Source organism: Arvicanthis niloticus, chromosome 2 (assembly GCF_011762505.2).
Source record: "Arvicanthis niloticus isolate mArvNil1 chromosome 2, mArvNil1.pat.X, whole genome shotgun sequence".
NCBI lineage: Eukaryota > Metazoa > Chordata > Mammalia > Rodentia > Muridae > Arvicanthis > Arvicanthis niloticus.
In genome coordinates, this window is record NC_047659.1 from 6,851,816 (window position 1) to 6,878,635 (window position 26,820).

Genomic DNA, 26,820 nt, shown 5'->3' on the forward strand with positions numbered 1-26,820 from the left:
TCCTTCCCACAGGAACAGTGGCTAGAGTGCACCCTTCCCCAGCAGCATCACTTGGGAACACATTCAAAATGGGTGACAGAATGCAGCCCTGATGGTTCAGACAGCTTGTCTTGCTGGCACATGGGAGAGCTAAGTGGAAGGCCTATCTGTCACCGAAACACACCCTGGTAATATGGAGAAGTGGCTTGAAACACTCTCCCAAAGCAATTGCAGACTAAAGATGATTCTGAGAGAGTAAGCAGGGTGAGTAAGGCTTGCCTTCCTCAGTAGACCATGGGGAGAACTCGGCAGCTGTCTAATTAGCTCTGACAAGAAGGTGGCCGGGAGTTTAGCCGCTGTGAACAAACTGATGGATCTCCCACTTAATGCATAGTGTGCCGTGGGACGTTAGTTTAATTAATTAGGATGATGTATTAGTCATCATGATAAGCAAGACATTTAAAAACTAAGCATGTAGTTCAAACTCAAAGTCTAAACTGCATTTGAAGCCACACAGCACACCAGCCCTCCCAGTGTGCTGGTGAGCACTGACGGGCTCTTCCTGACCAGATGCTTCCAGAACCCCGCTTCCTCCCAGCCCTCTGTTGCAGGGCCTTCATCCTCTTTATCTCTCCAGTTTGCAATGTCCTGGGATGAGACCTGTGATTACTTCTTGGGCAAGGTAGTCCCTCTAAGGTAGTGGTTCTCAAACTGTGGGTCACAACCCCCTTGGCAAACTTCTGTCTCTAAAAAATTTACATTATGATTCATAACAATAGCAAAGATACAGTTATAAAATGGCAACAAAAAATAATGTTATGGGTGGGGGTCACCACAACATGAGGAGCTGTGTTAAAGGTCACAGCATCAGGAAGGTTGAAGACACTGCTCTAAGCAGAGCCTATCCCCAGATGTCTGTTTGCAGACCCTCTTTTTCTCTGGTCCACAGCTTGCTATCAGCTGCCTGTTGAGTGTTTCTCCATGAATGTGGTCTTAACCTGTTTGGCTGCTATGATGACATAACTTAAACTGATATGTCTCATAAACATCCCTCTCTCACAGGCTTAGAGCTGGCTGGGGAGGGAGTTCAAGACCAAAGCCTGGCAGATTACATATCCAAGGATTGTGCTTTCGTGGCTATGTCCTCACATGGAAGAGGCCATGTCAGAGCAAGGAGGTGGATACATAGTGTTTGTATAACAAAAGTTATGTTTTATTATGCTGAGAGTCATCACACAAGATTCACATTCCAAACTTCTAACTATAGTCTTAAGACTATATGTTCCCACCAGGTGGTGGTGGCACATGCCTTTAATCCCAGCACTTGGGAGTCAGAGGCAGGCGGATTTCTGAGTTCGAGGCCAGCCTGGTCTACAGAGTGAGTTCCAGGACAGCCAGGACACAGAGAAACCCTGTCTTGAAAAACAAAACAACAACAACAACAAAAAAAACAAAACAACAACAACAAAAAAGACTGTATGTTCCCAAGGCTGATTACCAGTGTGACAAATCTTAGCTGAAGGTCAGATCAGTTTCTAACAGAAGTCTCTGAGTCAAGGGTCAGAATCCTGGGGGAGACTTTCTAGCTGCAAGGCAGATCAAGGTGGTGTTTCTCCAGATGTGCAGAGCAGAGCACAGTTGGCATCATGGGGTTCTAGGACTGTGTCTGGTTATCCTGAGTGAGTGATGTCACTGGGTTCTGGTTCTCAGGTTGTCAGCAGCCTTGGGTATAGTGGGGATCCTGACTAAGCTGTTTTCACATGTCTAAAGGGCATTGTGTTACTTTGCTCATCACATGCCCAGAGTCTCTCTATGACCACACATGTGGGCCCTTTCCTCACCGACCAGCCATTTCCTCCTGCAACACTTACTGGGAATGCAACTTCAGTATGAGTTTGAGGTGCATACCATACATCCTTAAGAGCATAGCAAATGTGGCCCAGACTTTGTGTGCCTTCTCTCAAGCTTCCCATCGTAGTCTGGGCTAGTCCTAAATTCGGGATTCTCCTGCCTTAGCTTCCTGACTTCTGGGACAATACTGCCAGTCCTGGGCCCATTACATCTTGGACTTCATGGCTCAGGGTCATAAGGCTCAGTCATCCTTCCTTCCTCTGACTGTCCTGGGTAATTCATGAGTCTGCGCAGTGTCTGTGCAGCTTCCTCATAACTGGTGACTTGGTTTCCATTCTTGTCTCAGAAATGTCAGTTTATCATTCAGCTGTTAGAGGGCAGACTGGATCCACTTTGTGTGTCTGCAGCCGCCTAACCCTGTTTTCTGCCCTTAGCTCATGCCAGCCTCAATGGCTTACTCTTTCCTGCTACTCGGCCTTTGCCCATTCCACTCCCCTGACTCTGGAAGTTAAGAGAGGTTCAGGGCAGGAGCTAGAGGCTGAGCTTTATAGGTGATAGAAGAGGAGGTGATAGAAGAGGTATCAAGCCTCCCCAGGAGCAGCATTGCCCCTCAGTGAGACAGATTATGGGGTTCCTTAAGTGTGCCATTGAGAGTCAGCTGCCTAGGTGAGAAGTGAGCCTTCACTGGCAAGTAGCATTGGCTGTGAGGGGCAGGCGGCAGGGCAGAGGAAGGTAGGAGCTAGTGTGTGAGCCAAGCTTCAAAGGCGTCTGAATATTCACATTAGAGACTTTCCCCAGGTATTCCTGAAGGCAGTAAGGGTATAAGAAGGATTCTGTGTGTGCTTAGTCCCCTAACTCCCCCTATTCACGTTTAAATTTCCTTCCAAAGCTAGGTGTTAAGGAGCATATCTGTAATCCTGGAACTTGGACCGTGGGGGCCAGCTTAGGCTACATGAGATCCTGTTTAAAAACAAACAAATAGCCTTCCTTCCAATTCTGGGCAGAACTGAGGAACCTAGGCAGGCATTACTCTCTTTCCTGGCCTCACATCTAGACTCAGGTCTTGGCTACTGAACTCTGGAGAGGACAGAGAAGCAGCTTCAGAGTGGCAGGGTATCTGTAGCAGCCACAGTAGTTTCTGCATGCTCCCCACTAGTAGTCTACATTGTCAACAGGTCTCTGAAGACCAGCCACGTCAAGGGGTCTAGGAGGTGAGGGACTAATCTTTGAGGCCTGTACAGGTCATGGTGGTGTGTGGCTCCCTTCTGGGTCTATCAGGGAACAGCACAATTACCTCATTGGGAGATCTGCTCTCAGGACTGAGCTCATAGTGGCGGACACAGGCTCTACAGAAACAAAGCCTGGGCCAGCTGTGGGATCACACTCTCCAGAGACTCAGCTACAGGCTCTCTGCCATCCTGGGAACTGTTTGAGAAGGCCACGTGTGTCGCTGAAGGGGATGGGAGCAGTCTTGAGGTTTCCCAGTTAGTGATCTCCCTCACTCCCTCCATTCTCCTCCACCCCCACCTGTGGGTCAGGACATCAGCTTTTAATTGCTCCAATGCCGTGACAGCCTGCTTGCTGCCCTGCTCCCTACCATAATGGTCATGGCTTTCTGAAACTGTGAGCCTCTGAGTTAAATGCTTTCTTTATAAGTCACATGGTCATGGTGTTTTGTTACAGCAATAGAAACATAACTAAGACACTGGGCTTCACCATTTCATTGTAATGATTTGGGCAAACTTGGTGATTCTTGCCTTTTTAGAACCTTTTGAGGCGGTGAAAACCATGACCTTCTCTTATCAAAACAATGCATGCACATGGCTTAACACTTTAGGAAAAGAACCCTCCTTTATAGCACTGGACAGTGCTCTAGCCTGTCCAGTGCTCACTACCGCCTCTTGTACTTTCAGTGACAAACCACTATCTTTACTGTCCATCCTTCAATTCTCAACCGTCTTCCTTCCAGTTGGATCAGGTGATGTGCTTCTCCAGCATGCCTCAGCATGGTAACCAAGTGACTGTTGTCCTTGTTGTTTGATGCTTAAACTTCATTCTAAAGGTAGCCAGTGAGTGTACAGTGTTTCAGAAGAGAATCCTGGTGCTTCCTGTGACACACTCCACTGTAGTGCCTTTGCTCCCTGAGATTCTCTCCTTTTGTGCCAGGGTATCAGCAGATGACCCAAAATTTTGGCCCATGAGTTCTGCCTCAGGTCCTTGACCCCTGCCCTCTACTCCATTCAGCCCTTTGAGCATGTGCAGGACCAGGCTCCCCACCCCCCATGGAACATTCCCACCAGGCTCCATGCTTCCTTGTATTGTTGTAGCTCTCTCCAGGAGGGAAATGACCAACATCAGACTTTCCTCCCCCCACATGTACATGCACAAAGCTGGGTATCAGCTCCTGGGCAACACCCAAGAGCCCTGAGCTGTTTCTTTGGCCCTTTGTGGCACCTACGCTGGTACCTCGTACCCACACCGGTACCTCCTCAGGACTGACCGTTCCAGTCTGAGCCATTTCCATTTTAGCTTCCTTGCAGTGAACAGTGCCCTGCACAACCCAGACTTAGGTTTCTTCTGTATCCAGCAGTTTTTGAGGGGAGCAGAGGGGAGGGCTCTCCCTAAAATATTTTCAACTGTAGGCCACAGTGTCATATTTTTGATTTATGTTGCCTCCCACAGTTAAACTATCATTCTGATGTTCAGATATTTGCAGATGAAGTATTAGTTTAACTGTGATGGCAGTGAGTTATTTAGCAGTGCAGCAGCGGATCTGTGCTCCAGGGGCCGGCCCTTGCGAAGGTAAATCATTTTCTTCCAGTTCTAGCCAAGGCTTGTAGTTTGTAGATAATCAGTGAAACCAACAACAGTAGCTGTTCTTTATTGAGAGCCTCCCTTGTACACCAACACTTTGTAACTTCTCACTTAGTCTTTAGAGCAGCCTTTCCTGGGGTGGCTGGATGGCTTGACTGTATACACACTTGTAAAATAAGGTTTAGAAAGGTTCCCTTTCGCCGGGCGGTGGTGGCGCACGCCTTTAATCCTAGCACTTGGGAGGCAGAGGCAGGCGGATTTCTGAGTTCGAGGCCAGCCTGGTCTACAGAGTGAGTTCCAGGACAGCCAGGACTACACAGAGAAACCCTGTCTAAAAAAAAAAAAAAAAAGAAAGAAAGAAAGAAAGAAAGAAAGAAAGAAAGAAAGAAAGAAAGAAAGAAAGAAAGGTTCCCTTTCTGTCTCACAAACTGGGCCAGCTGCCCTCCAAAGCCAGTTTCTGTAACTGTCCTTCCTCTCTGGTCAGGAGGAAATGAGCCTTTTTACTAGACAAAGGTGAAGATTGATCAGGGTATTGGATAATCTTCTCAGTAGCTGTGTAGCTGCCATCCCTGCCCTGCCGTCCACACCTTCAGTGTGAAAGAGAAGCTGATCGTTTTCTGCTTGGCCTCTGCTCTTCTGAGCTTGTGGTTTGTGGGTGTGGCACTGTTATCATTCGAGAAAAAGCTGTGATGACCCAAGGCCAGGGTCTGCTTGGGGTCAGTGCATACTCCCAGGGCCTCTGGTGTTTGTGGGATGTGGACAAGCCTTGCTGGCTCTAAACAGAGCCTTCCACTCTGGTGCACTCACTGACTTTAGTTTGCTTTGGTTTCCAGACAGGGTTTCTCTTGAACTAGCCATAGCTGGCCTGGGACTTATGGGATCACCCTCCTTTAGTCTGTCATGTGCTGAAATCATAGACTGGAGTCACCATGTCCAGATGTCATTCAGATTTTGATTCATCCTATGAGCATCTCCTGTCATCCCCCTGCATGGGAAGTGGCAGCTGGTCTTGACTGACAAACATGTTTACCTTTTGTGATGTTCCTGGGTCTTCCTCAGACCTGGCTATTCAGGAGGAACCCTTGAAAACAGACTCTTCAGCTCGTTTCCCTGCTCTGTTGGAGAGCACAGGTTTGAGTCATTTGGAACCAGAGCTCGAAGAAGCCTCGAAGTCCTCAAGTAACAAATATACGCTCTCGAGAAAGTCTGTTTACCACCAGTGGGTGTTGTTTGAAACTTGGGCTCATTTGCTCATGGAGACCCTGCCACCAGAGTGACCGTTCAGAAATGGCAGGTCAGAACCTAAGCCCAGCTCTGTATACATCTTGCTGTTGTTGCTGTTGTTATTGTGTATCTATGTGTGAGCGTGGGCCTGCACATGATATGATGGAAGAGAGCACACCATGGACATGTGTGGCAGCCACAGGGCAACTTTGAGGAGTTCTCACCATGGGTTTCTGGGGGTCAAACACAGGTGGTCAGGCTTCTGTGTCAAGTACTTTGACCTCCGGGCCAGATCCTGAGCCCAGTGCTGAAACTGATATGTTCTGTGGGTCCGTGCACCATGGACATGTGGACCTGTCCCATCAGGTGTCTGCGTCAGTGACTTTCTAGACTAGGAGGAGCAGTAATGGTGTGTCACTACCAGTGCAGAGCCTCTTCGAGGGCTCAGGGTGGTTTCTGTGTGGCTAACTGTTTTAAAGTGGGGAACAGGTGGGACCCCGCACTGGTTCATCCCTTCCTCATCCATCACATCTGTGCCTCAGTGTTGCCAAGCCCACTTTATGACAGAATCCTTCCTGCTGGACAGCTGCATAAGCTACTTGTCAAATGGTGATAAAATAAAACTTGCTCTAAGTAAAAGATGTTAAAATGCAGATTTCTTTTTTAATATTTATTCTATGTATATGAGTATACTACACTGTAGCTGTCAGACACACCAGAAGAGGGTATCAGATTCCATTACAGATGGTTGTGGGCCACCATGTGCTTGCTGGGAATTAAACTCCCGGCCTCTGGAAGAGCAATCAATCAGTGTTCTTAACCATCAAGCAGTCTCTCCAGCCCCTAAAATGCAGGTTTTAACCAGAGCCTTTTAGATGTGTGAGTTTTGAACATACATTAAACTGCACATATCCTGGAAGAAGCCTGATCAAGTAGTGTATTTATAGCTGAAACTTCCCTGAGAAAAGGTATTCAGGTGTTTACTGAGAAAGAGACAGATGACGTTACTCCGACTCATCGAAAGGATCAGCTGGTTAGCAGGTGACCAACAGCTTGCCAAGCTGCACAGGTGTGTGGCTCTACCCTTGGCCTGTCCACTGTGCGGTGGCACTGTGACGTACGTGGGGGTTCTGTACAGTGAGGGAACAGGATCCTCTGTTTCTTCTCATCCTTGCAGCAGCAGCCTGGAGAAGATGAACTGAGTACACTTAGTTTGTCAGACTGTGATTTTCTGAAACTTTTCTATATTGATGGAGGAAAATCCAGCACCTGAAGATCTCAGAAAGCTTTAGTGAGGCTCTTCCCCATCCTGCCTCATTTAGCGAGGCCATTCTCCTGGGCTAGCTGGAGCAGCTCCAGAGCTGTAAAGAACGCTCAGCCTCTCTGTGGTTATAAGGGTCTGCTTTTTGGGTGTTGTCTTAAGGCTACTTCAGTCTGCTTCCATGCCATGCCACCCAGCTTCACAGAACATGTCTGCTGTGTACCATTGGCTAACCTGGAGCCAGGGCTTTCTTTTCCATCTGGCCTTCTATAGCTTTAGAGTCTGTGGTTAGGAGACAATCATGAAGAACATGTACCAAGCCTTCCTAAGTGGGTCTGGTCCAAACAGACAGCAGAGGAGGTGGAGTGGTGGTGTGTCCACTTAGCAGACAGGGAAACGAAGGCTGCTGAGTTCCTGGGCAACAGCAGTGGCAGCGCTGAGGTTGAAGCTCTGGCTGGGCCCAGATCTGGCAATCTTACTCTGATGCCTCTTAGCAGCATTTCGAACTCCTACTGTGGGGTTTGAAATAAATTAGACTTAACAACCACTCCCCCCCCCCCTTGGTTTCTCCTTTTTTTCCCCTGGCTTCATGCCCTTGTTTTCTTCCTGCAAACCAGGTATCACCCTCTCCAGCAGAATTGTTATCCAAATGGAGTGGGCTTTAGGTCTCTGAGTGCACACCTTATAGACAGAATTGGCATTTGTCTCCTATCATCGCATCTAAGTGTTTTTCCCTCTTGGAGCCACAGAATTAATGAGATCAGTCTGTTTCCTCTGACCATGTCATGGGGCTGAAAATGAGACTTTAAATAGAAGATGTGACATATGGGTCTATGCAGGTTTCTTCACTTCACACAATAGAGTGGCCCATCTTGACTTTCAGCTCCTGGATCACCATTGCCTACTTCTTCCCCTTGGGAAAGCAGCTGGGGCAAGAGCGCAAGAGCTCAGTCCCTGCTGAGCTGGTGAACAGTGCTGTCAAAGGGCTGCTTAATATAGTGGATTACAGAAACTCTCCGGTAGGGCGGTGGGACAAGGCCGGAACAGCCCTTTCTTCTAGTTTCCTCCCAGTACCTCCAAAGAATTTGAAAGGCAGGAGGCTGAGATGTTTTAGAGTGACAAAGTTCCTGCTTTCCAGGGTGTGTCAGCCCTCCTGGAGCTCTGCCTGAGGCTGCTGGGTCATTGGGTTGTCCCGGAGATGAATCCCCTTTCAGCCAGTGTCTTGGTTCTTAGAGTCATTCAGTGACGATGCCTGGGCTGGGAAAGGTGCTGTGATCTGCTGGCCTTAGGATGGGCAATGCCATTGAAAAACAGAAGCCCCTGAGACAAAGTCATCTGTGCCCCTGGAAACAAGGTAAGAAGGCTCTGCCCCCCTTTTATAGGCAGCTAGAGGATGGTCTTGTCTGGGGGACCCTGGTCCAGCTGAATCAGCCTGAGTTGCTACCTTCCAGATCAGAGCTCAGTCCTCTAAAGACTTTCTAAAGACTGAGAGATACATTACCTCATTGTGATAGCCTGTGTAGCTAATGGTTGGTTCTCTCAGGAGTTTCTGTTTCTATGTTGACACCATTCTTTTGTTTGTTTCCTTTTGGTTTGGTTGGGGGGGGAGGGTTGAGAGGATTGAGGGATGAGAAGGGTTTTGAGACTGGGTTTCTTTGTGTAGCCCTGACTGTCCTGGAATTTGAATTCACAGAGATCCACCCGCCTCTGCTTTCTAAGAGCTGGGGTTAAAGGTGTGTATCATCACTACCTGGCAATACTGTTCAATTTTAAAGACCTAATCCAAATTAGAGTTTAGATATAAAGGAGCTGGAGTATTTTGTGATTTTTTTTTTTTTTGGTATAAAGAATGTTATTAAAAGCTTTTAAATATATATGTATCATCTCCCAAAGGTAGGTGTGTGTGTGTGTGTGTGTGTGTGTGTGTGTGTGTGTGTGTCCTGATTACCTAACTTCAACACCATGATGGGGGCAGCAACCTCTCTCAACACCTACCCCAACTCTCAGCTCTGAGGGGAGGAGTCTGGAGTCCATTGTACTGACACAGTGACACAGGACAGCTCTGTCTCAGACACCCATGTTAGTAGGGCTGAGCCATTAGACCCACAGCTGGCAGGTGTGCCAGACATGGCACCTGCAGGACTTGGGGAGAGAATCTCACTCTTCAGCCTATCTGTTCTAGTCCTGAGTTTTCTGTCTCATCAGGTTGACCACAAATTTGGAGTCCTGTTTCAGCCTCCCCAGTGATGGGATTTCAGGTGTGCATCACACTCAGCCATCTGTCAGGTCTTGTCTAACCCTGCAGTGGGACTTGATGTGTGCTTGGCAAACACACTGAGTGTGTGTTTGTGAATGGAGAAGCAACTGGAAAGAAATGCCTGGGAGTTTAACAGCTACTGTTGGAGCCAAATTACAGAAAGTTTTTCAGCTTAAAAGGGAAACCAGGTGGGTGGGGTGTTAGTGTCTTAGTTCAGCCTTTCGGAACCTCCCTCATCGCTCTAGCGGCTGCTGCCTCTGAAGAATTGTTCCTGAGTGGTGCTCCACTGGATTCTGGCTGAACAAGATGGGATAGGAAATGGTTAGGGCTTGTTCTGAAATGCCTCTTTCTTCGTAGTTCTCGGGTCATGTTAATCAACTCCCTGCCTCTGAGCAGCCTCAGGAGTCCCTACTTGTCTTGTACTGAGCAGTGTGGTAGAACAGCCTTGGATTTGCATAGTCAAGCTGTAGTGTATGAAGAGCTGTGCTGACTGCCATCACCCAAACACGACTCAGCAGAATGATGCATCTAAAAGTGAAGACTTCCAGATGAGCAAAATAGGGGAAATCGGAACATAGGAGGGTCAGGTGATGGGTCCAAGGTATACTTGTGCTTAACAGTACTGGCCACACAGCCAGGGGCCAGGACCATAGTAGGCAAACACTCTACCACTGAGCTACACCCCAGCTCTCTTCAGTCTGGTTTTGCATGTTTAAAAGCAAGCAGCAACTAGGTTCGTGTAACTAGTTAAGTTTTCATTGGAAATAATTACAGGAAGTTTTGAAGGTTGGTTGGTTGTGCTTAGTAACTGAAGTGGGAGCAGTTGTCGGGCCATAGCTGATAGTCTGTTCAAGTGTGTGGGATAATAAGCAGAGCCACTGTGACCTATGCTTTCCAACTCACCTTTCCCCAGAGGCTTGGTTGTTTTATCCAGGGTACACCCTGGAACCACGTTTGTCCTCTCAGTCTAAAGCCTGTCTGACCCTGACTTCAGGGCCATTCCCAGTTCCCTTTCAATGAAGTGATGAGAGCCTTCCTGGTGGATGTGTGTCGGCTTTAGGCAAGGCACATGGTTGGGGTCTCTGACACACTAGGGAATGGGCGGATGGATGGAAACCCAGTGTCCACATTTGCTGCAGTTGGGATAGCCCAAGGACCTTCTGACACTGAGTATCCTGATAGCTGATACTGTGAGCAGACCCTTTGCCTAGAGCCAAGGATGGTGTGTGAGGGTCAGGCCTTGCTGTATTCTGAAGTCTGTCTGAAAAGAAGTCCTGTCTGCCCTTTTGTTCAGTTTGTGGGCTGGGAAGTTGGAAAATTGAAGTGGTGTGATGGTATGTGAGTGGCCCAACTCTCTGCTGCCCTTTAGACTGACTCTCCCTTTCTCACGTTGGCTCTAGGAAGTCTCATGTGGAGGGATACAGCAGCAGTTGCAAACTTAGTTGTTATTGCCTTAAAATGGGTTGTGAGTCACCATGTGGGTGCTGGGAATTAAACTAGGTCCTCTGGAAAAACAACCAGTGCTCCTAACTACTGAGTGATCTCTCTACCCCACCCTCTTCCTAAAATCCCAGCAGCCAGTGCCACCAGGTCGCTGAATAAGATGAATGGAGATGCTAGTGATGTCCATGTTTGCACACAGTGTGGGTGGTAGCCAGAGAAACTAACACCCTCTGAGGAAGGGCTGACTGAAAAGCTTTAGCTCATAGGCTGGCTAAGTGGGGCTTGCTGTGCTGGGAAAGAACTGGGCAGGCAGAAGGTAGACTTGGGGTGATGGGCTAGTGGGGAGGCTCTGTCAGCACAGCAGGGGTAAATTTAGAAGTTCGGACTGTAGCCAGCGAGGTGTTTAGATCTGCACGCACAGTAGAGAGGCGTCTGCTGGAGCTGGATATCCATGTCCCAAGTCATAAATGTCCATCCAGAACACACAAGGGCCAGAGCCTCAGTCTGACCTCCGACCCGGCTTCACATTTGCAGGACTGCTTCCTGGTGTCTAAGGGAAATGAACAATGAGGCCCTTGGTATGTAGTAGCTTTAATAAATGCATGTCAGAATTGTCAGAAATGCTTGTTACTATATATTGCTCGCTCGCTCACTATGTGAATATGAATAATTCTCTACCAATGTCCTCTCAAAGGGAAGATACGTTGACATTCTTAAAGGACCCTTTGGGTTAATTAGAATGTGTAGTGACTGTCATACTACCCAGGAGACTCAATTTTCCCTTACTGAGTATTGTTTTGTTTTTCCAGTTACACAGTGGTTAAGACCATGACTTTGAACCAGGATGCCAGGGTTGAATTCTCATTTTCCAGTTATACAGAGAATGTGCCTTTTACTTTAGATGAAATAACCTTTCATTATTTGTTATCCTGCAAATTTCCTAGTACTGGTGAGAACCCGGGACCCTGTGCGTGGGGTATGCCCCTGAACTGCTCCCTCATCCTCCCTGTGCGTGGGGTATGCCCCTGAACTGCTCCCTCATCCTCCCTGTGCGTGGGGTATGCCCCTGAACTGCTGTTGTTTTCCAGAGCCCTACCCTGCACGTCCACGGTTTTCCATAGGCACAAACGTGTGTGTAATTTCCCCCTCAGATGTCAGGCTTCTGTGTGACCCCCCCATAGCTACTGTAGTGATGGTGGCATGCCATCCTGTTAATGTTGCACGCTGTTTTAAATTAGCCGTCTGCTGTTGAATGCTGAAACTGCCGTTTTGGCAGCTGCAGATGGGGCAACATTGAGGAGCTCCAGGACCAGAGCTGGGTGATACTGCTGGATGGTTTCCTTAGGATAAGTTCCCACCATCACATTCCCAAGCCAGGAACATAGGAATAGCTTTGAGGATCTCACCATGCTGTTTTCTCAAGAGAGAGGCATCTGTTAGTGCTCTCCCACGGAGACATAAATTCCCTAGTTGGTCAGCAGCACTTGAGCACCCATGTCCCATCTGCTTGGAGATTTCTAGAAAATGTCAGCTATACTTGTAGCGAGCCACAGTGCCGGGTCATCTGAGGAAAGGATGTCCAGGGCCAGCAGCAGCAGTGTGACGAAGCTGCTGCTTACAACATTCTGATTTGCTTTGAGCTTTCCTCGGTTGCTTTTAAAGGCCAAGTTTCAGTGAAGGAGGAGCAAGGCTTTGTTTAAGGAAGTACATTTATTGTCATTACTTTTTGTCTTCTGTCTTCCAGAAAGTATTGATTATTAAAAATTATTAACCTGTTGAAGATGTAGAATGAGCCAAGGAGTCCTGACATTGTTACTGTTAGGCTGACTGCTGGGCTGGGGGGCCAACAAGCAACTGGTTCTTTTCCCAAATGCTTCTAAGTGATGAGACACCAGCTATGCACTGCCTAAATAAACAGAGCAAGGTGTGGTTATACACATCAGTAATCCATACAGAAAGCTGAGGCAGGAGGATCTTGAGTTACATACTGAGACCTGGCCTATAAATAAATACATCAGAATAAATGGCCGAGGTGCTCTTAATTAGCCAACTCATGTAATACCTCAGAATGTGACTAAATGTGACAGATGAGGAGGAGTCAGAATGAAGGTCAAAGCCATGTGTGGTGATATCACAAGAAGGTTCAGGATGAGAGAAAAACCTTTAAAAACAGGTTACATAGAATGCTTTTGGAATCATATGTGTTGGGCTAGAAGGATAAAAATCTAAAATAATTATCTAATTTTAACAGTGGAGGAACCAGGCGGAATGTGAAACCTTGCAGCTTGTATCTTCTGTTACCAACATTGTGACAGAGTTAGGACAATGTATGCAGTACCAATAGGAAACAGCACATTGTATATCATGTGCTTCATATTTAACATGATATGTGTGTAAATATTCTGTAATATGTAAAACAGTTTGTGTGTAGAGTGTAAATGTCTAAAAAATAGAATGTATAGCATGTGTCACATGTACCGTGTGTGTGTAGCAGTAACCAATAGCGGTGCGGCTGGGATGTGGTATTAGGCAATGCCAGTGGCTTCCTGTGTGCCAGGTGTGGTACCAAAAGATTGACATTCATGATGGCTTCTGTTTGTACACAGTTGATGTATAACTCCAACCTTCTATAAATTGGATTTTTTATTCAGCAGGGATCAGGTATAAGGAATGGAGACTATAAGTGTGAAGGGTTTTTCTCATGAGAAGTGTGGTATTGCTTTGGGTGTGGGTAAGAAAAGGGAAGGAAACGTGGCTCTGTCATCAGATAGCTCCAAATTTAGAACAATGTCTGTCCTGAGCCGCTGGCTGTAGAGCATGTTTCACCCTGGGAATGTGTGTAAAATGCATTTCCGGGTCTCGAGATTTCTTTTCCAGCCATGTAGAGGCTGTTGCCCGCCCTTGTCTGCCATGATTGCATGGCTGTCAGCCACACAAGAACGACGGTTACTTTCCAGGGATTGCTCAGAAGACTTTTAGGAACCTTGAAAACCATAGACAAAAGCTGAGAAGTTTGTCCTGTAGTTCATCTATCTTAAGGGTCTGAAAACATAAAGGACCAGGTGTGATTTTAGAAGAAACAAAATCCAGACCATTATGTAGGTGTTTACATAAACATTTAAAAATATGAAAAAAATATGAAAGTCATTCCCTGGTTGCAGGCTGCTGTTGGAATTCTGGATGCTAGGCGGTTTACCAAGCCCGGTCTCTGGTTTGGATGCTGTCTGTGGACGTTGCTCCTCTGGAGTCAGCAGCGTGTTCCTCACCCCACAGGAGACAAAAGAATCTTGTCATTTCTAGGCTGCAGGGGGAACTTGGGGTCCACCTACAGCGGCCACCACTGATTAGAGTGGGTCCACTGACCCCACATGTCTAAGCTTTTGTTGTCAGAGGAGAGGCTCTGGAACCTTATCCAGACTACAGGCTTTGGTGTTTTCTTTGTCATTGAATGGGCTGAGGCACTAAGTTTAGTGGAAGCATCCTCCCTGCAAATGTTCTAGCCAAAGTAAAGTATTTTCAGTGGGAGAAAAAGTCTGTTTCATCATTCCCATTACAAACTGATTGATAGCCATTGATTGTGTGACACAGGCACTGTTCTAGGCTCAGGGCATGGATTGTGAAAACACAAATCACTACTGCCCCCTGGAGTCTACAGGTTTGTACACAAACTAATGCTAGGTTGTCTCTTGGGAGGTAAGTGTCCTGTACTGGCAGAGAAGGGCCCAGGATGGTCAGTGCTTAGGGGTTCTTAGTTTTATGTAGGAGGAAGAAGGGTTTTAAAAAAAAATTTTTTTTTCTTCAGCCCCTGCTCCTGGAATGACGACTCTGAGACTAATTATTTATTAATAAATGCCTAGGCCATAAGCTTTGGCCCCTTCCCTGACGAGCTTGTAACTTATTTAACCCATTTAAACTATTCTGTCTCTTTCACATTGGTAAGCACTTCTCCTCAGCTTCATGCTTCTGACCTGTGTTCCCCACGTGCGTCTTCTCTTTATCCTGTTCTCATTCTGCTACCTGCTGGCTTATGACCATCTTCTCTGGCTCCTCAACTCTCCCTTGGATCTCTTATTCTCTTTCCCAGAATCCTCTATTCTTCCTAACAGTGTCCCACCTCCTCTTTTCTGCCTCTACTCATTAGTCATCTGCTTTTTTATTGACAGGTGACGCTTTTAAGAGATTCTCTGTAGATACCCAACACTAAGGGAGCCCAAGTGTTGTAGATATCTGTGCTAGAATGCTCTAGAAGGAACAGCCTGAGGACCTTGAAATGGGAGCCCGAGAGCATCCTAGGACAAGCTAGACTGGAGAGTGACCGCATATGAGGCCATGGAGACAGTTGCAGAAATTTTGGGGAGAGAGCTCTGGGATAGAGAGAATTTGGGCAGGGACCTGGAAGAGAAGGCAGCAAGGATAACTCAGAGTTTCTGGCCGGTGCACCTGCAGGGATGCTGCTACAAGAGGAACAGATAAGGGGACTGGCAGAAGTTGAGCTGAGTTTAAGATGTTTGTGAGAAATCTAGGAGGTAGCCATTAGGCTGTTGAGTGTAAGAATGAGGATTCATGCCTAAATGACTAGGGGGCCAAGTGACTAGGAATGCTTGCTATGTAAACATAAGGACCTGAGTTCAAATCCCAAGTACCCATATAAAAAGCCAGGTGGGCTGTGCTCACACTGGTTACCCTAGCATTGTAGGGGCCAGTGGCAGGATGATTGCTGGGGCTGGCCAGCTGCCGTAGTAGCTCCAGGTTTAGTGAGAGCCCTGTCTCATGGATAAGGCAGAGAGTAATAGAACAGGACAACTGACCTCTGCAAGCATTCCCATATGTGTATATATGATACATATACCCCACACACACACACACACACAGAGACAGAGACAGAGACACAGAGAGAGACAGAGAGAGACAGAGACACAGAGAGACAGAGAGAGATATCAAAGAATGTGGGATTCAGGAAAGAGTTGTCATCATAAAGGTGGGCAAGCTCACCTCCTGAGAATTAAGCTGGAGAAGGTGGAGGCTGAGACTAGAGCTCCAGAGCCTCCAGCATTAAAAAGGGCAGGGGAGACCAGGTAGCACCTAGAAAGGCTTCCTGGAAGCTAAGGGGTAAAATGGGGGGGAGGGGGCAGACAGGATGCCGTGGAAGCCTGGTGCGGAAAGTGCGGCTGTGTGGGGAGGGCCCTGAGGTGTCCCAGTGCCTAAGGACTGAGACTTGACTTCAGGCCCTGGCACCGTGGAAGTCACTGGGGCCTTGTCACATGGCTCCAGTGGACTCGGAAGACTGGAGAGTGGAGGGAGTCACCGCAAGGAGTGACTACTAGATGCATACAGTTTTTCCCAGGAGCTTTACTACACAGAGCAAAGATGGCGGCTGTTGAGGGGAGGGGAATTCTCCTACAGAGTGAGGCGATGGTGTGACTGAGCTCAGCAGTAGAAAAGGAAAGGCAGATGGTTAGAGGATCGCTGCTGGCTGTAGGAGTTGCTAACTGTTTGGTTAACCATGGCCACACTAACCGCTCCCTAAGGCAGCTCCCGTTGGCAGTCGCCTTTCTCATACTGAGCTGAAATAACTAGCGTGGAATCTCTGCTTCTACAGTTTAGGCTGTACTGCGGGGCTCCTTGTCCCTCAGATACCTGCAGACAGCTGCCAGGACTCCCCTCTGTGTCTCCAGCGAATCACCTAGTCATGGCAGACTTGAAGGGGTGAGGGGAGTGGGGGAGGGGAGCAGTTTCTGGCTCCTAAGAGGAGATTGTAAAGTCACCTTGCCAACATGTGTGGGGCAAGGTAGGAATGCTTTGGGTCACTTTTGCACACAGTATGCCACTGTCCCCTGGGGACTGTGCTGCTGCATTGGAGTCTGACTGGAACTCTCTGGTAACAGCATTAGCCCCAGGTCACAAATACAAACATGGTCTCCAAGCTCAAGATCACAGGTGAAGGTTTAGCAGAGTCAGGATTCCCTACGTGGTCTCTAGCATCTGGGTACTTTTTTTCTCTATCTTGCCTTTCCCTGGTGTCTGTCTTTCCTTTTTAGAGCAGATGAATAATGTTTTGGTAATTGTCTCATCAAGGGCATTGATCTGGAGCAGGGATTACCTTGCTTTGGTGTACCTGTTAGACTACATATGATTGGACAGCTGCACTTACTAGAACCCCATCGGGGTTACCGTGTGACTTTTATTATTTGGGGCTTTTATTCCCATTTCCAGTCTCAGCTATTCCTTCACTTTTCCTGTCAGCTGACTCTCCTAGGTAGCCTCCCAGGCCTCCTCCAGCTTCCTTGCCTACAGGCCTCCTGACTTCCCTATCCTGCTTCATCCTCAAATCCTTTCTCTACCTTGTGTGTAGTGTGGGATTAACCACCTCTGCTCAGGCCCTCCTCATTCTAAAGTTCAGCAACACACTGGACTTCAGGCTTCCCCAGGGCAGAATCCAAAAGGTGGGGATGTGTGCAGTGGGGTGCAGGAACTTTGGCTCCATCCCTACAAGTACATCCTTGGGCAAGTCCTTTCCCCTCAGCTTCCTGAATGTGAGAAGAATGTGCTGATGGAGCTGGGTCATAGGCCACTTGACTCAGTATGAGGGCTGCAGTGTGCACACCTTAGCCTGGGGCTGTTGTTCTCTTGCTGTGGCTACTATGCTAGGCCTGCGTCCTGACCTCTGCATCTCATAGCCCATCAGTCCTCCGTGTCCAGCTGGATGCCCTACCATTTAGAGAAGCAACTCATCCATTAGGAAAGCAGCTGGGTAGGGCTGGCTCTGCAGTCTCTGAAGAGGTGACATTTGATTGAGTAGTAGAAATCTTGATGCAAACATGTTGAATACTCTCTTTGGGCAGAGGGAGAGATAATCAGCAAGTTTGGTCAGGATCCAGGACCCAGCCCTTATGGGAACTAAAAGCTTTGCCCTCCTTGGAGGTAGGTTAAGCCTTCCCTGGAGGAGAATCGAGGGTTGGGTCTTAAGGGAGCTCTGCTTTGACCTCCCCTGAGAGGCGGTCTTTCTTCTTTATGTCACTTGCAATCACAGTAGGTAGTCTCTTGCTACTTACTAATGTCAGGGAACCTTGGGGAGACCACTCACTGGGTCAGCCCGCTTTGTGCATGTGTGTATGTCCTCAGCTGCTGTCAGCTGAGGAGTGTGAGGCAAAGTTCACGAACCAGTGCTTTCAGTGCTCATCCTGGGCCAGCTGTGGTTGGAGTTGTATATTGGTTTCATATTTTAAACATTTTATTATATACATTCCATTTTTTATTTTGAGGCTGGAGATGTCTTGTCCCAGCACATGTGTGCCAGAGGCCAGTCAGTTCTTTTCTTACACTGTTTGGGTCCCAGGAATCGGTCTCAGATCTTCCAGCTTGAAGCCAAGCACCCTTACCGGCTAAACACCCTCTCCCCCTCCCCGCCCTCAGTTTGTCTCCTGTGTTGTAATTGCTGATTAAAGAGTCCTTGTGCTTGTACCATTACCCTTGCACAGTTGACCTGTGTGTCCTCCCTATCCACTTTCCCCTGGTTTGTATTATAAGACACCACTTATCTCAACGGCTGTCACTTGTTTCCTTTCTGCCTGGCTATGAAGAGCAGTGCATTGCTTGGTGTCTGCCTTTAGTTTCCAAGTTACAGTTTGTATTTTGCTAAGTTGCTTGCTTAGGATCCGGCTCCCCATTGGAACAAGGGGGGGGGGAGCATCATGGAGTCACAGTCCCCTTGGAAACTGGAGCCATCTGCAACAGAGTTCACATCAGAACCATGAGCCATAGGATCTCTGTCAAGTACGATTTCCTCCTCCTCCTCCTCTTCCTTCTTTTCCTCCTCCTCCTCCTCTTCTTCCTCCTATCCTATGAAATGTAACTACCTAAGTAGCTATGCTGATGCACCTGGCAGCAGAGGTAGTAGGGTTGTGAGTTGGAAGCTGGTCTAGCTATGTAAAAACCTTTTTATTAGACCTGAATTCTTAAAGAAAGAGCATTGGTCTGCATGAGCTGACTGGGATCATGCTGGCCTTGTCCCCTGTCCTCATGTCCAGCTGGAATGCCCTCCCCTCTAGATGAGGCTTGCTCCCTGTAACCAGTCGAACCTTTCCAGTGTCAGACCTCTGTCTTCCTCCCCTTCTCAGTGCTGTGTTCTGGGGAGAGATTCACCATGCTGCAGGCATCTGAGGCTTCCTGCCCAACACACACAAGTGAGTTAAGCTGCTCCTGTCCCTCCCCCGTGGTCTCCTGAGTCAGTTACAACATCCTTACCACCTGGAAGCCTGAGGAGAGTCAGTTATACCATGCAGTGGTGGGAGCAGTGAGTTCCAGACAGTGATGGCTGTCTGGAAGCATGAACAGTTTTCGCCATCATTGTTTTAGTGTGAAATGTCTGTGCAAGTCTGTTAGAAGTGGGGTGCAGTGGGGAGGGTGGGCATCCCTGTACTTCATCTCCTCAGTAGACACCATCAAGGTCAGATCTGGGGTCCAAGGCCTAGTTTAATGGAACTTGCTCCCTACCCGTTCTGAGCTGTGTGTGATACAGAAGGAGTGAGTGGTGCTGCCCTCTGTGAGTCATGGAGCTGAGCAGCTCCAGGTGGCCTGCTTTCTCTAGTTCTGCCATTGCTGGGCATCCCTGGGCAGCTAGCCTTTGACCCAGAGTGGCCTGTGTGTTTTGGATGGTCCTAGACATGGGGAGATTGGAGAAGGCTTCATAGTGTGGTACATGCAGTGACAGGAAGTGAAACACTGAGTGGGTAGTTCATTAGTTAACTTAATTCCTAGTTTCATTTTCACCCAGCAAACATTTGAGCACCCATTAAGGGGTAGTACTATTTGATAGAAACCGGAACTCCATGTCTGAACCACGGGACATAGAGTCAACTGTGTTCCTGTTTTATCAAATCTTCTGGGCATGGCGAATGGCTGGTGTCCTGATGCATAGAGAAATCACTGTGCTCCACTATTTCGGTGGATGCTGTATGGCAGAGGTTCCCAGTCTGTGGGGCCTGACCCCTTTGGGGACTCAAACACCCTTTCGCAGGAGTCGCCTAAGACCATCGGAAAACACAGTTATTTACATTACAATTTTTAGCAGTAGTAAAAATGCAGCTATGAAGTAGTAACAAAAATAATTTTGTGGTTTGGGGTCCCCACAACATGGGAAACTGTATTAAAGAGTTGCAGCATTAGGGAGGCTGAGAACCAGTGCTCTAGGGTCTAAGGGAACCCAGGTTGAGAAGTAAAAATCGCTGGGTGGGGACATAATTACAAACCAGACAACACCATGAAAGATCAGAGCTGAGCTCAGAGGGCCAATCAGAGTTAACTAGGTGACAGGTCAGGAGGCCTCTGGGGAGGGAGGAAATGGTGGTTAGAGGCCCTGTGAGGTAGAGGTACAGTGGCTGAGGGGTGGCTTGTCATCCTGTCGGCCCTGAGCTTAAGGGCAGTATCAAGCTGAGTAGTCTTGAAGTGTTTGAAGTGGCATGTGTGTCTAAGAGACTTATTGAGAGGTCAGATTGGTGATTTGAAATGACAGGAGGACCCTGGCGTGGGAGACAACACTGGAGAGACTCAGAAACGCACAGGTTGAGTTCTATTGCAGACAGTTTGTGATGAGGTAGTGGTCAGAGTCCCTAGGTGCTTAGAGGGTAAAATAGAAGCCAGGCAAAGGTAGGTAGAGCTAGTGCTTGAATGGAACGTTGGGGGTGGGGGAGGGGAAGGGGAAGGGGAAGGGGGTTGAATTTGGCCTTATAGACTGTGGTTATCAGCCTGTGAGATGTGGAATCCTAGAGACCTGTTGCTATCTGGTTTATCTATAAACACTGAACAGTGGTTCTTGGAGGACTTTGTTAGTTTTGTAGGTATCCCTATGCATGAAATAACAGCTCTTCTCCAGAGTTCTTATCTTGTGGGGCTTGGGTTTTTAATAGGCGTAGCTTGACCAAATAGTGTCCACCTAGAAAGCTGTCCCTCTTGCTGGCACTGTGTCTCTGCACATCCTCTCCAGGCAGCTCTGCCCCACAAGAGAACCACATAGACCAACTAAGGAGTAAGGGCTTTCTCATGGCTCATTTTTCTTTCTTTTCATGGGCAATTGGACTCCTAATGAGAATGTTCTCATTAGGAGGTCCCAGGAAGCCTTCATCCATGAGTGACTCCTGTGATTTACCAGACTGCTTTGCCAGGTGTCCTCATTTGGTTTAACTAACACTTGCTCCAAGCAGCCCACAGGGCGCTGTCTTCAAGCTCTTGGGACAAATGTATATGCACTGTCAAGGCTGAGAAGTTAATTTTCAACTTAGTGAAAATTAGTTGCCAGATGTGGTGGTGGAGCATCCTGGGGTGTGTGTGTGTGTGTGTGTGTGTGTGTGTGTGTGTGTGAGAGGGGGGGGGGGAGGCCTGGCACTGTTTGCCAGTGATGTGTGAACTAGTCAGTTACGTCAGAACCTTAGCTGGGACTATGCTAAGTAATGGGTCTCCAGGGGTAGCTGTGGCAGTGGCTACATGCTTTTTCCAGTTAAGAGAAGCTGAGGGCACCTTACTTTTTTGATACACGATTAGTTTTGAACAGCCGTGTGCATAGAAAGGGTGAAAGACATGCATGGTACCCTGTTGGCCATTCAGAACAATGACTGACAGGTCATCAGACCCCTCATCCGGGTCTGCCTTCTCAAATTTCCCAGTGCTGTTGAGAAGTCAGAGGCTAGCAGTGATTTAAATTAACGTATTTAATTTAATAAAATGTGTACGATTGGTTGGTTTATAGTTTTGCATGGTTTTGAGTCTCAGCAGCTGAAATGTTGAGCTTATTGTAGACCCTCATTGTTACAGGGCTCCCTTTATAATGCACCTAAATAATTACATTGTGGCTGTGGTATGGCATTTGAGTACCTGGCTCCATTGCATCCAGCAGTCTGATGAGGCCTGCTAAGTCTCTAGCTCTCAGCTGAGCACTGGAACTTAACCACAGCATGGAGTTTAAACATGAGTTTAGTAGCGCGTTCCTGCCTCATTACCTGGTGTGCTAGCTAGTCTTACATCAACTTGACATACGCTAGCTAGAGTCACTGGAAAAGAGAGACCTTCAACTGAGAAGATGCCTCTATTAGCATTGGGCTATTAGGCAAAACTGTGTGCATTTTCTTAATTAGTAATTGAAGGAGAGAATCCAGCCAGTTGTGAGTAATGCCATCCCTGGACTGGTGATCCTGGCTTCTATAAGAAACAGGCTGAGCAAGCCATGTGGAACAAGCCAGTAAACAGCACCCCTCCATGGCTTCTGCATCAGCTCCTGCCTCCAGGTTCCTGCCCTGCTTGAGTTCCTGTCTTGACTTCCTTCAGTGATGAACAGTGATGTGAAAGTGTAAGTCAACTAAACCCTTTACTGCAGTTTGCTTTTGGTCATGGTGCTTCATCACAGCAGTAATAACCCTAACTAAGACACTTGGTCTAGGAGACCCAGAGGAGCTAGAGAAGAAATGAATGATTTCAGCTAGACAGTAAGATGGGCTGGATATCAACTTGACAGTGGTTGCAGGGTGGACTTGGCAGCTCTTAATATAGCCAGGCATGTAGTAAAGTGTATTCTACCTAGGTGGGAGAGCTGCCAAATAAAGGTGCTGAACAACTGTGATGTATGGCCAGAGTCACCCTCCAGACCCAGTTGAAGAACAGTAAAGCTGGTCTGTTTCTTCAAAGCAGGGATTGCAAACTGTAGGCCAAAACCTAATTGGCTGTCTGTTTTTGTGAATAAAACTTTATTGAAATGCAGCCTCATGTACATGTGTTCATGGTACTTTCTCACTTGTGTAGTCGAGCTCACAAAGCCAGCAGTAACTGATGTCCTCTCCTTTTGGGGAAACACGTAGAACACGTGAAAGCATTGTCTTATATTTGGGCACAGGTGGTAGGAAAATGGTCTGACACCAGGTGAGTGGCACAGGAGGTATAAGGACAAGGGATGTATTCTACCTCTCCTTTCTGACTCTCAACTGGGGTCAGACCCCACAACAGGTCTCTAAGTGCTGTCTTTCTTCCCCAGCCTTTGTCCAAGTCCACACCACTGACCTTGATTTTAGTGGGGACCACAACATGTTCTCTGTGCTTCTTCAACAGAGGGGCTGCAGAACAGAGCAGAGTCCGGGGACATGGCAGTCAAATGGTGATATTGAGCACTGAGAATAACTTATGGCCTAATAGTTTCAGGAGACAGTGGGGAAGGAAAAGAGTTGGTTGTCATTTTGACCACTAACCATATCAGATCCCTTTGGCTCCCACTGCATGACCCACATGCTCCCCCTGACAGTGAAGTCTAGGGTACAGGAAACACCTTTTCTATAAAACAAAACTGTTTATCTGCACTAGGATGGGTTTATTAATTATAAATTATGCATAATTAATTATGCATTAATTATAGATTTGATTTGATGTTGATAAAGGGGCTAAAAAGAATGTGGTCCTGTGGTACCCACTTGAAAGTTATCAGGGATGACTGCCTCCTCACACAGACTTGCTCTGAAGACTCTGTCTCCTGGTTTTGAAGAAGGGGAAACTAGGGCATCCTCTAGTCTATAACCCATAAAACTGATGCCCTTAATCCCATAGATGAAGAGGGGAGACTGCCTTCCCTATACATTTCAAGTCTTCTTGACTGGCTAAAATTCAAATTGACATATACAGGTTAACAGGAGAATTAATTGTGTTTAATTGTGCTGTCACCAGCTCCCCTAGAATAAGAGGCTCCCAGAGAGGATTACTGCTTATAAGGCACCTGAGCTAGAGGGGAGGAGACAGAAGGGGGTGGGATTGTGGGAGGGAGTGGCTGGGAGGGGTCAGTAAGCAGGACGTAAAGTGAGTAAGTAAAATAATAATTTTACCACAAAAGAATGTGCCTGTTAAATAACATCACAACTATGTCAACAGGGAACTTCACAGGAAACAACAACTTCAACAAAGCTACACCAGTTATTCATTTGACTTAATAAAAGATAGGTATAGATAGGTATTGGTATTTGCTACAGAAGAAAGGAAATGTATCGTTTCTATATATGTAAAACACAAAATGTGAAGATATTCTAGCTCAAAGTGTTTTTATTGAGAAAGTTGATTGCCTTAGAAATAAGTAATTCGCTCTATCAAAAAAAAAAACAACAAAAAAAACAAAAACAAAAACAAAAAAACACCTGAGCTCAGAAAGGATCTGGAGCTTAAATCAACTCTTCTATGAAGGGATGGCAGGTGACAAGGGACACAAGCATCCAAAGGGAGGAACCATGTTGTGAGAGAAAGTTATCTTATTAGTCAGATAAAGTCTGTCACATCTTGAAAGTTCCACAGCAGCCTCTTCCCAGCATACCCAGGATAGCTTCTCTTCCAGGGTGTAGATATGTCCCACCAGAACAACTTTCTAGAAACCACTCATGGTGTTCAGTGACAGCATGCTACAGAATGCTGGTGGTGGTGGCACCTTTGAGCCTTTTCTCAGTGATACATCCAGATGAGCACCCAGCCCTGAGCACCTGAACACAACCTGGGAGGCTCCTGCTAGCCTGTGCTCCCATCCCTGGCCCTCAGACACCAGCAGAGCTGATGTGTGGCTCTGAACTTTATGACCTCTAAGTCACTGCTGTGCAGCAGTGGGAACCAAGTGTGTGACAGGTGACACCAATGTGACAGATCATTCTTAACATGAGAATCTAAGAACAGGAGTCAGCACTACGTCTTCCCTTAAAAGTGGAGCTTAATGGTGACCTTTACCACTTCTGCCAAAGACACATGGGGTAAGATATTCTCATAAATTGATTTTTGGTTTATTTTGGTTTGGTTTGGTTTGGTTTGGTTTTGAGACAAACCTCCATCTATAGCCCAAGTTCCCTGGAACTCACTGTATAGTCCAAGCTAATTTCAAATTCCTGTCAGTCCTTCTGCATCCTATCAAGTGCTGGGACCACAAGTGTGAGCCCTCCCCCCCACCAGGCTTTCCAGTAAGTTCGCTCTCAGTTATTTCTGTGTTAAATACAGCTCCTGGAAAAAGCATGGATTTCCTAAGAAATGTCTGATATATGACATTGTCAGACTATTAACTCCATAAGGTATAAGGTTTAAATGGTCATTTGAAGACCTTTATTAACTCATAGAGTCCCAAGTTGAAGGCCAAATCATAGAGCTTCTTCACATCTTCCTTGCAATTCCTTCTACAGTGTACTAGGGAGTCACCCTCTTCTTAGTTCAGAGCTTTCTTTTAGTGGGCAGAATTAAACCATCTTGTTTACCTTTTTATCTTGGCCAACAGGAAACTCAGAGCCAAACAACCACAGCTGGTGCAGTACATCTGTCTTTACGCTTCTGCTGTTGCATGCTTTTAAACTGTCTTGTTAGGGGTTTTGTGTTACCTAAACAAACACCACCATTAAGGGAAGAACTGTTCTTAACTGCATGTTAGCACTGCGGTTGGCTTTGACCCAGCTTCAGAGCAGAAGCAGCCATGTATGTGTGTTACACTAATTATTAGGTGAGTTGTTTAACGAGAGCTTGCTGGCTGGCTAGTGAACTCTGACTTCTGCATCTCCCCAGGGGCAAGGCCCTACTGCTGTTCTGATTTAGGAGAGTTTACTTCTGATCCAGAGGGAAACTGGGATTGGTGCAGACCAAGACTCCCCAAGAAGCTGTGCAGCAGCTGGACCAGCTTCTCCCTCCCTGGAGGAGTCAGTGCCTTCTGCCTCTGCTCAGGCGCAGAGGAGAGAGGGAGGAAGTGACCTTCTGATTGCGGCTGTGGTAGCCGGCTTCATCTCCTCTCAGAGGAGAGCATTTTACAGTTTGCTTTTGCTTTTGCATTTCCTGTGTATAACTCCTAAAGCAGAGTGGGTTGCTGAAAATGTCACTTGGTATTTGTCATTTTGCACCTAGAATAACATTTAAGACCTGTGAAACAATGAGTCATTAAAACGGTTTGAGGCAGAAGAAATGTCATCTGTGCTCTTGCTGTCCATATGTTTTAGAATGTTTACAGTACATTTTCCATGCTTCTTTGGACATGCATAGCATGAGGGTGTTACTTAGTCCTTGCCTGGCACATGCTCCATTCCCGTCTGCATTCCAGCCCCAGCATAGAAAGCAAGCAATCAAACAAACCCCAGAGTATACACAATCTACTCCTTCATGTCGAAGTGCAGAGACATAGCACTGTGAGGGTCCCACCCTGCACTCCAGCATGTACATAGCACCTTGCTTAAGGTATAGTGTGTTTAGGAAGACCATGGGTCAGGAAAAGTGGCTGGGAAGGCAATTGGGCTACATACCAGGAACCAACCAGTGAACAGGCCATGTGCCCATCTATGCAGTGGGAGCTTGAACATGGTGGCCTAGCTTACAGTAGACACTTTGTGTTTGTTGGGTGATAATGAAGTCAGTAACAACACAGACAGGGAAGGAAGAAAGGCTTTGTGAAGCAGTAGGAAGGGAGCACATAGGCAGGGCCTTCTAACTTAGTGGCTCTGACTCTCCTGAGGGATTGTGAGAGATTGCAGGAGGGGCTAGAGGGATGGCTCAGCCATTAAGAGCACTGGCTGCTCTTACAGAGGTCCCAGGTTCAATTCCCAGCATCCACGTGGTAGCTCACACCCGTCTGTAACTCTAGTTCCAGAAATATGACACTCTCACACAGACATATAGGCAAGCAAATCACCAATGCATATAAAATAAAAAGTAATATTAGAGTTTATGATCAGTGTATGACTTGTAAGAAATCCCTGGGGGGTTGGGGGCAGCCATACTTTGAGAACCCCTGGTGTAGGCTGATGTCCTTGCTTCCCACATGAGAAGAAGCTAGGGCAAATTGTGTCTGCCTGCTGACAAATGAGCTAGTGACTGAAGCAGCGCTCAGAGAAGTGGAAACTGTTCTGGTGTCCATGACTAGCAGGCTCCTGTGCTGCTGACTGGGTGCCCAGTTGTTTTCCTGGGGTTCACTTCCAACTGTCTGGCAACCTTGGGGATGCACAGGCCCAAGAATGCCATTTTA

The 26,820-nt window shown here is 47.2% G+C and overlaps 1 protein-coding gene across 15 annotated transcripts in view; it reads left to right on the forward strand.

The window, feature by feature from the left end:
• The window catches only part of Rapgef1 (Rap guanine nucleotide exchange factor 1), a 119,313-nt gene that overhangs the window by 14,932 nt on the left and 77,561 nt on the right, over positions 1–26,820 (forward strand). For 9 of the 15 annotated variants that reach the window (XM_076928365.1, XM_076928367.1, XM_076928368.1 and 6 more), the window contains exon 2: positions 8,363–8,483. The exons of the other annotated variants lie outside the window; for them this stretch is intronic. In XM_076928365.1, coding sequence (XP_076784480.1) covers positions 8,420–8,483 — 64 coding nt within the window. In that variant the 5' untranslated portion in view covers positions 8,363–8,419. The remainder of the gene's footprint in view (positions 1–8,362; positions 8,484–26,820) is intronic. 15 annotated transcript variants of the gene reach the window in all.